A 10,287-nucleotide genomic window follows, 5' to 3' on the forward strand; every position below is an offset into this window, starting at 1 on the left:
AAAAAAAATCAAGCAGTATTTACTACTCTAGCAATTGCTAAACAAAAAATGGATCTGGTAAATCCAGGATAAATTTTGAAGTAAAAAAAATGTCCAGTGTTACTGGAACACAGCAGTACCCTTTGATGTACAAGCTGTTTTTGGCTGCTTTGGGGCAGAGTTTGAATAACTGTGACAGAGGCCGTATGGCCAAGAAGCTGATAGCATTTCTTGTCAGCCCTTGACTAAGGGCTTGCCAGCCCCTGGCCCGTGACGTCACCTTCTGTGGTGCCTAGCCTGCACCAGAAGCTGGTGCTTCATGCCTTCTTAGGCACTACACCAGAAGGGAATCTAATGAGGATTTGGGCCAATAAATATTTTTCAGAATATTTGGAAGACTTCATTAAACCTACCAGCCATTACTATTTTTTGTAGACCACAGTGTTGAATAGTACAAGTATACCCCGAATTTCATCTGCCTTTTGGTTGCCATCTTTTGGGTGTTTTACTAATATTCTTAAAATACCTGTGCTGTCTTTACATCTCTTGTGCTGATGACTGGTTGAACTCGTTTGTGTATTTTGGTAGAGTACCCATACTCATAAGAGTAAATTGTGAAATTCTCAAAAAAAAACCCTCAGGGATACTTAGAAGAATGGGAACTTGCTCTGTAAATGTGGGTCCGTCTGCAGGTGTTGGCATTTCCTCATTTTTCCACAGGGGGAAGTCTGCTGAGGCTGAAGCTGTGGACAGGCCGTTTGGGGAGAAGCGCTATGACCCACTGCAGGCCACACAGCCTCCTCCACCGCCGCCCGCCCAGTACAGCCAGGCCGCCCAGCCCGGCCCCAGCACCACCCTCAGCCTCCATTCACACACCAAGGGGACACTCGGCGAAGGTAGGCGGCTCAGGAGTTGGCAGGACCACTGTAATAGACTCACACTTACAAGATGAAAAGTACGTGCTCGAAACCTCTGGGCTGAGAACAGCGGAAAAATAAGGGGCTTTGTTAAAAGTATCTCTTCTTTTTTATGATAATGACAGTTATATCAGACAAACCTTTTAGCTAAATAGATTTTAACCTGCCTCCTTAACATAGCTTAATTTCTGAAAGTAGTTTTTGTTTACCAGTATGCCCAAAACTAAATGTTTGAACGTGGTTTGTAAAAATTATGGTGATGTCCGTCTTTGCACGTGGATATAGGGCGGCCGTAGAGTTTCACATAATACGAGTCCCTGAGCACCTCGTCTTTGCATTTGTGTTCTGTGGCGGAGGCTCATCGAGATAGATCCCATCAGCTCCAGAGCGCTCACCTCAGGGTGGCGTCCCTGCGTGTGCACCCACGTCTTCTCCTTCACATCTCTGAGCAGTTACTGTCTCTCTTCCCGGGCCACTGGCCCAGCTCCTCTCCCCTTCCCCATAATCCTTCCCTTTGCCTTCCAGTAAGTGCCACTGCCTCATGCCACCTTCCCAGCTCCACAGCCATTAGACGTCCTGGAAGGGACTGTTGCCTCCACCCTCCCAACATCTCTCTTCTCATTTGGTGCTTTCAAAGGATACACCACAGTTCACCCATCTCCTGGTGATGTTTTGCTCCTAGAAACAGTGCTCCTCTGTATTTATGTAGGAGTCCAATCCCAGGGGTATAATTTGATATTACTTTGTTAGGATTTTCTGTACACACTATCATGTCTGCTGATAAAGTTTAAATTTTTACTCTGCAAACCTTATGCCATTTTTGCACTGGCTGAGACATCATAGTAAAATGTCGAGTTGAAGTGATGGTGGCAGACATCTTTTGCTAGTTCCCCATTGTGGGGAGAAAGGATTGAATGTTTCACCGTTACAATGTTAGCTGTAGGGGGTTTTGTAGGTGCCTTTTATTATGTTCTAGTCCTAGTTTGCTGAAAGCATTTTGTCAACTGTTTTTTTCTTGTATGTATATCGTCCCTCAGTATCCGCAGGGGACTGATTCCAGGACCGCACCACCACCACTCCTTCACCCCCATCCCACCATATGCACACTGAAATCTGCGGATACACACGTCCCCTGTGTAACTGGTGTAGTACAGTCGACCCCATGTGTCCATGGGCTCTGCATCCGCAGATACAGAGGGCCAAACGCACTAAGATGATCCTAAGATTTGTCTCCATTCTGTTTCTGTAATAAGTTATCTTACTATGTTCACAAGGAGCTTTGGTTTATCATTTCCTTATAATGTCCTTATCTGGTTTTGGTATCAAAGTTGTGCTAGTTTCATGAAAGAGAGCTGGGACGTGTTCCCTCTTTCTCTCATTTCTGGAAGAGTTTGTATAGCACTGATATGATTTTTTCCTTAATTATTTCATAGAATTCAGTTGGTGCTATTTTGCACTGCCACCCGCGGTACAGAGGGTCCCTGACTCATGACGGTTTGACTTTACATGGTGCAGAAGCGATGCACATGCACTAGAAACTACTTCGAATTTCGATCTTTTCTCAGGTTAGCAATAAGCAATACAATCTCTCGTGAAGCTGGGCAGCGGCTGTGAGAAGAGCCCCCAATCAGATACTGCATCACGGGGGTGAATAACTGACACACTTTGAACTGTCCTGGACCCAGAGAGCCAGTCTGTTTTTTACTTAACAGGACCGTATTCAATAGATCACATGAGATATTTAACACTTTATTATAATATTTTGTGTTAGATGATCTTGCCCAACTGTAGGCTAGTGAGAGTATTCTGAGCATGTTCAGGGAGACTGGGCTGAGCTACGATGTTCTGGTAGGTCCCGTGTATTAAGCACATTTTTGACTTTGAACCTCCCCTGGGAAGTCGAGGAACATCTGTACATGGAAATTTCTGTTATTCCACATCTTTGCCAATGCTTGGCACTACCAAACTTGTAATTACGTTTTGCCAGTTTAATGGATGTGAACTGATGTTTTTTGTTTTTGTTTTGCAGTTTCCTAATTAATAGTGATGTTGAGTATCTTATTGTATGCTTTACTGGTTAGTCTAGTCTTCACTTGTGTTTTTGCTTGTTCGGGTCTTTGCCTATTTTCCTATTGGTTGATTCTTTCTTATGGATGTATAGGTATTCTTCATAGGTTTTGGATCCTAATTTTTTTTTAAATCAGTTATACATGTTGTACATAGCTTCTGCCAATCTGACTTTTCTTTTTTAACTTTAATTATGGTGAGTTTTGTAGTACTGACTTTTTTTTTTTAACATGGCCAGTTTTGTCATTCTGTTTCTAATTTATTGTGGACACTGGAGCGGGGTCACTCCGATGCCAGTCTCTGGAGGCCAGGACTCCCAGCCACATGACCCTGACTCCAGGCAGCGGTACATGAACACTGTCCCAGGTGTCCCTGCTACCTCCTGGCCCCTCAGCATCACACACAGCCACCAGGGGTCAAGAGTGTCCTCAGACTGCTGACCCAGACCCAGTCATTGACTCTGACACCAGGACAGGTTAAGATGAGAGGGACATCAGATGACTGTTAGAACTTGTGTCAGGAAGGGCGTTTTGGTTTTTGTTTTCTGTATGGATGAAAAGTTGTTTCAAGGTTTATTCCTAAAAACTTAGTTTAACATGGTCACCACGGTCTCCCACAGAATATCACTTGTTGATACTTTCATGAATGAATTACTCATCTGGATAGATTTTATTCCTGACCCATTATAACATCTTTTCCATCTCACAAACCATTACAGTCAGTTAGAGATGGGTTTGTAATTCTTTTTTTGTTCAAGCCACCGAATGTACTTTATTGTTTTTCTTATTAGTTGACTTATAATATTAGTTTTGATGTACAGCATAGTAATTCAGTATCTGTTTTCAGGAAGTTTTTGAAATACTTGTATGTGTGTGTTTTTCAGGTAATTCCATGTCATTGGATTTTCACAGCTCTTTAGTGTCCAAACCAGACCCACCTCCATCTCAGAATAAGCCAGCAGCTTACAGACCAGCCAACCGAGAAGACGCTGCACAGTCTGCTTTCTATCCCCAGAAAACTTTCCCAGATAAAGCCCCAGCTAACGGGGCCGAACAGACTCAGAAAACGATCACTCCAGCATACAATCGATTCACACCAAAACCATATACAAGTTCTGCGCGGCCATTTGAACGCAAGTTTGAAAGTCCTAAATTCAGTCACAATCTCCTGACGAGTGAAACTGCACATAAACCTGACTTGTCTTCCAAAGCCCCCACTTCTCCAAAAACTCTGGTGAAAGCACACAGTTCCACGCAGCCTCTGGAGTTTGACAGTGGAGTTGAGACGTTCTCGGTCCACGCAGATAATAAGCCTAAATATCAAGTAAACAGTATCAGCACAGGGCCTAAAGCTGTGCCCGTGAGGTAAGATTTTTTTTCTTGGCCTGGTGACGTCTCTCACGTGAGTTGGGTGTAGTTTTGGGAACCTGACTGATGATTTCAACTCAAACTTTAAGCTGAATGGTGTTGTCCAAAATGTTGGAATGACTAAAGGTTCTGTAAGAGGCACTAAAGCTGGTGCTTCTTATCTCCATTGTGTAAGAACCCAGGCTGAGAGGCACTGTATTTCACTCAGGGTCACACAGCCATGCTCAGGGAGCCTAGACCCAGCCACTGGTCTGACTTCTGACCTCAAAGCCAGACTCCTAACCAGCCCTGGCTTCCCATGACCTCTGACCTCCAGCTGGGGTGGCACGTTTGGAGAATATCTCAAAAATAATAGAGTATCTGTATTCCTCATCCACTGTTTATTCAGCAGTGAGTTTGAAAAGAAGATGTAATAACCTCAAAATGGTTGTTTAAAAAAGAGCTTTCTTAATAGTTTTGGTCAGATGGCTGAGCAAATGAGATGAACCCAGCCTGCCTGGAGCCACGCTCCCTACACCCCTTCCCTCATCTGCACAGTGACCGACCAGACCCGTGCTGGCCATGCAGAAACCTCCCTAAGCCACTGACGCAGAAAGTACTCACGGGCCACCTGCAGGCTGCCTCCCGAGCGGAAGCACAGCCAGGGGATGTGGAGGAGCGGCCCCCTCACAGGGGCCCCGCGGTACCATTGACCCGGGGAGCCCATGCCCACCGCTCTGGCCACGGAGGAGTGAAGCCGCTCCTGCACTCACTTTCATTTTGTTGGCCCATCTTTCTGCTCACGTTTAGTCCTGGCTCAAAACTTTGCTTCAAGAAGTCCTGGGAACCTGCACTTTTGAAGGAGAATTGGTACCACATTCCCTCTGCCTCGGGCGTCTTTGTGTGAACCGCGTGAATGGACCATCTCCTCTCCATGAGCGATTGCCCACACCCGAGTCTTTACCTCACGGAATTGGGTGTCTGTGCTCAGGCAGTGGGGAGGGAAGGTCATAGTATGCACACCAGAAATCCTCTAAGATGCCATCAGTTGTGAGATGCACCACTGTCTTACGTATCACTAAGAAGGAAAAAACATGCTACCAATTAAAACCATGATGTGCCATCAGTTTTAGAACACCAGTTTCATGGATGTAAAATATTGGGTGAGCAATGTATCAGGCCTTGCATGTTCTGATTGCAGAAAATCAGTAATGAAGGTAACTTGACCAGTTACCTTTAAAAATGACATTGACTTCTCGAGGAAGAATATGCTTAGTTATCCCTGTGAGTAAAGTCTGTCAGTCACTGAAAACTTATTAAAGTAAGTAACTGCTTGATTATATGCAGAGAGAAAAATAGAATGAAACCACCGACTAGACTAGCAGTGAAAGCTCCTGTATGTCACTAGGAATGTACTCATTAGCCATTTCTGAACTCTCAGTCCCTCAGCTGTAGAAGAGGATGAAGATGAGGATGGTCACACTGTGGTGGCCACCGCCCGCGGCGTATTTAACAGCAATGGTGGGGTGCTGAGCTCCATAGAGACCGGCGTTAGTATCATTATCCCACAGGGAGCCATTCCTGAGGGAGTCGAGCAGGAAATCTATTTCAAGGTCTGCCGAGACAACAGCATCCTCCCGCCTTTGGATAAGGAGAAAGGTGAGTGTGTGATGTCCTGCTTAGTTTCAATAACTCGAGCTGCCCTGTGTGCTTTTCAAAGCTTACTGTGCTCAGTAGACAGGATACCCTAGACCTCTGTTCTCCCCCCACCCTGGCTGCCCTCAAGTTCCTTCTACTAGGGAGGGCCTCTCCAATGAGCACTGTGGAGAGGGAAGCCTCTGCTACCTTCACTGTGACGGTGACAATAGGGGATGGGGTCATTGGGCACTCCTGTACCTGCCAGCCAGTCTCAGCCGACCTCACCGGATTTTTGTCTTTGAGTCGCTCCTGCCTTGCAGCTCTAGAGACGGATTAGGTAACACCCACTCCAGAGGCCTTGCTCTGTGCTGCCACCTGCTGGTGCAGTGTAAGGCTCTTGGGTCAGGTCTTCCTCCCTGCACAGACCTAGCACAAGTAAACACGCCGCAGAGGAAGCATCCCCCTCGGCTGTCGCGGCGTGTGTTTCTGAACTGCTTCGGGAATCTAGGAATGCTCTTATTTTTCACAGTCTTCCAGATCTGTCAGGATGAAATGATAATGAACCATGTTGCCGCTTCTTTAGAATATTTTAGCAGTGCTTTGCTTCCTTAAATACATTATTTTAGCTCATTTTCGTACATTTTGCCAGAATACTAACATGTTCACACCCTCCTGCGTGAATCTCTTAAACCAAGTCTGTAGCAAATACAACATTAAAAACACAAGATATAAGTAACATTTGTAAAATGTTTGAGTATGTCTTACACCATAAGAATGCTGGGATTGAATGAAGTAGCCACCAGCTACGTTGTGGCTGTTTAGCCCTTGAATTGTGGCTATTTTAATTGAAACGGGCTAGAAGTGTAAAATACACACCAAAGATTCAGTATATTGCTCACATGTTGAAATAATGTTCTGGATATACTGGGTTATATAAAATATTAAAATTGACTTCAATTGTTCCTTTTTAATGTGGCTACTGGAAAATACTAAGTTACATCTGTGGCTCCTGTTAAATTTTTGTTGGTCAGTGCTACTACAGAGAACTAACCCTCTTTGGCTTTAAAGCATATGGTTAGAAGGAGGGTGAGGAGAACTGTGGGTGTAGAAGGAAGCCAGCTGTCTAACCTCTCTCCCCCCGCCCCAGGTGAGACCCTGCTGAGCCCCTTAGTGATGTGCGGGCCCCATGGCCTCAAGTTCCTGAAGCCCGTGGAGCTGCGCTTACCACACTGTGCGTCCATGACTCCTGACGGTTGGTCTTTTGCTCTAAAATCATCCGACTCCTCGTCGGGTATGCTGTCTTCACTCTGTCCTTTGGGGGCTTTGGGTACTGTCGTTGATTGACCCCTGGGCTGACGGAGCTACCCGTGCTGTCTGTGCACAGATCCTCCCTCTGTTCCTGTGGCCTTGTAGGCGTCACCAGTGTTTTGGAGTTTATTTGTGGTGCATATATTGAAAACTGAAAGGTAGAGAAGCTTCTGCCTTGTAAACATTGATGATTTGGCCAAAGGTTGACTGTTTCTTGGTGTTCAACAAAATTATTCTGTCAAAATTTTTAAGATGAGGTGGGAGAATTGATATTGTCCTACATATATATGCATTTCCGTCTTTATACTAAAATGATTCCTTTATGTAATAATTTCTATTTTTGGTTACTATTTCTCAGTCTACAAAGTATATATATATATATATATATATATATATATATATATACACATATACTTTGTAGGTGCGTGTGTGTGTATGTATACGCACACACACTAGAGAAACTTGAAAGATAAAAGACCTTACACTGTGATCATACTTGGCCATGGTTTTTCCATGTAAAACTCAAAATAACTTCTGTAATACACTTTTAAAATGGCTTTTTGCTGTCGAGATCATAATTCCAAAGCTTCTCATTGCATTTTCACATTTCTCACTTCCTTGGGTGACTAAGTCAGTTAGACTAAAGTAAGAACTTTCTATATATATGGCCTAGAACACTTTAATTGAACCTGATGTAGAAAAAAAGAATTTAAAGTTCTGAATTTTTGATAAATCATTATACAGTTTTAGTTTGGTACAGTATGAAATAGAGTTTTACGGTGTAAAGAACATATTTTAATATTATCCAACATAAAATATTACATATATTCATTCACAAGTACCCCATTTTCTGGGAAAAGTTCTTCAGGAACTCCACTGAGAAACATGTTATTAGCCTGGTTTGAACTAATGAATTAACATTGATAAAACTGCATTTAAAACGTACATTCCAAAAGTCAGGTTTTAGTGTGGGCTGTGATCGTCCTCTAACCCAAAATAGGTTGAGGGTCCTTAAAGTAACAATCTGTCGTTACTTGTTTTATAAGCGATTTTTTTCCCAGATACGAAAAAAATCAGTATGCTTTGTATAATTTGTTTTGTGCCACAGAACATGTTATTTTGTTAGATTGAAACAACTTACTTTTTCCTGTGTTAAATTTGAGTATGTACACCTAGAAGAGAAATGTAATTTTTGCTACTATAAATTTCTGTTTTAAAAACTCAAGGGTAGATTTTGATAGCTACTGACTTAATTCCAAGAAGCATTTATTAGTATATTGGAAAGAATTTTGAACCTAAAGTTTTTCCCAAGAGTTGTCATAACTATCTCATTGCCTAAACAATTTATCTGCAGTATTGCACAAGCCCACATGTATCTGTGAAGTTAAACCCCTCTGTTGTAAATTGCTGAGCCCACCATGACTCAGATGTCGCTTAGGTAACGGACAGCTTACAGTCTGCAGGGTTTCTCAGCCTTGGCCCTGTGGGGTGTTTAGCAGCCTCCCTGGCCTCCACCCGCTAGATGCCAGTTGTGACAAGCAAAAGCCTCCAGACACTGTCCCCTGAGGGGCAGAACTGTTGCTTTACAGGCAGCAGCTTTGACTGTCACTTACCATGGACATAAGAGATGTATGGCTGTCCCAGCCTTCTTTATGTTGAGTCCACTGCCAGGGCTCCTTAGCTATAGCTGCAAATCTCAAATCGCCTGGTTAAAAGCTGGTTAAAAACTCCAAAGCCCAGGCCCTGCTTCAGTCTTACTCAGTTCAGTGACTTTTGGAAGCATCATGAATGGTTTTGTTGTACAGCAGGATCAGGGCTAAGAATCTCTGGCCCAGTCTCAATGAATTTTTTTTTTTTTTTTTTTTGTAAAGGGGAGGAGGCTCCTTAAGAACCGAATTCTGCAGAATGTTCAGGTTTTCATTTGGTCTGTCAAGTGTGAGAAATGTGTTCTCATACTCAGCTCAAATGGGGTAATCATGTAATTATTGTCTAAACTTCTGAAAGTGAAAGAAGGGTACTCTTTTTTTTTTTTTGCGGTACGCGGGCCTCTCACTGTTGTGGCCTCTCCCATTGCGGAGCGCAGGCTCAGCGGCCATGGCTTACCGGCCCAGCTGCTCCGCGGCATGTGGGATCTTCCTGGACCGGGGCACGAACCAGCGTCCCCTGTATCGGCAGGCAGACTCTCAACCACTGCGCCACCAGGGAAGCCCAAGAAGGGTACTCTTAATAAGGGTTTGGACTCAGGGGCAAACTGGAACTGTCCCAGGCACATGATCACCCTAACTTTTATTCATTTTTTAAAAGGCTCAAACTTGAAAACAAAAGAAATAAACGAGAAATCTGCAACAGCTTTTGGATCATTAGATTCCAGTGGGTCTCCAATGAAGTATATACATATAGCGCTAAGAGTTTTGGTACAAGTGCAGTATGCTGAAGAAATAGAGGAAAATTGTATCTAAATATATATGTTTGTATTTGTCCCATGATTGCAAAGCATTACAGATAGCAGTTTAACCAACCAGAAATGACGTGAACTTTTTTTTCTCTTGTAGGCGATCCTAAAACCTGGCAAAACAAGTGTCTTCCTGGAGATCCAAATTATCTTGTTGGAGCAAACTGTGTTTCTGTCCTGATTGACCACTTTTAATTCTTAAAATGTAGGAACTTGATTAAATAATGTGAAACTGGGTTAAACTTACTAAATCTAAATGGAACCACTCCATCAAGTATTATGCTTTTCCTATAATTGACACTGCAGTGTGTTAGTATCACACGCTTTGTTTGAACTGGAGAGGCTGAGTGAACATCCCCTGAACCGTGCTCGGGAAACATGCTGCCTGCTGCATGTTGGGGGTCGGTGTTGGCTACAGCCTCCAAGATGTGATGCTTTGTAATGAGTTTTGTACTTTTATATGGTCACTGCTTAACTTCACATATTGATTTCCGTTAAAATACCAGCCAGTAAATGGGGTGCATTTGAGTTTTGTTCTTTCCAGAGTACACTGTTTCAGACTTTATTATGGCCCTGGCCT

The 10,287-nt window shown here is 43.5% G+C and overlaps 1 protein-coding gene across 1 annotated transcript in view; it reads left to right on the top strand.

Annotated features, from left to right (window-relative positions):
• TJP1 (tight junction protein 1) overlaps window positions 1-9,902 on the top strand; it is a 116,470-nt gene extending 106,568 nt beyond the window's left edge. The window contains exons 25-29 of the mRNA XM_007450273.1: window positions 700-875; window positions 3,847-4,327; window positions 5,751-5,968; window positions 7,095-7,238; window positions 9,808-9,902. Coding sequence (XP_007450335.1) covers window positions 700-875; window positions 3,847-4,327; window positions 5,751-5,968; window positions 7,095-7,238; window positions 9,808-9,902 — 1,114 coding nt within the window. The remainder of the gene's footprint in view (window positions 1-699; window positions 876-3,846; window positions 4,328-5,750; window positions 5,969-7,094; window positions 7,239-9,807) is intronic.
• Window positions 9,903-10,287: the final 385 nt, after the last annotated feature.

Source organism: Lipotes vexillifer, unplaced genomic scaffold (assembly GCF_000442215.2).
Source record: "Lipotes vexillifer unplaced genomic scaffold, Lipotes_vexillifer_v1.1 scaffold688, whole genome shotgun sequence".
In the NCBI taxonomy this organism is placed as follows: Eukaryota; Metazoa; Chordata; class Mammalia; order Artiodactyla; family Lipotidae; genus Lipotes; species Lipotes vexillifer.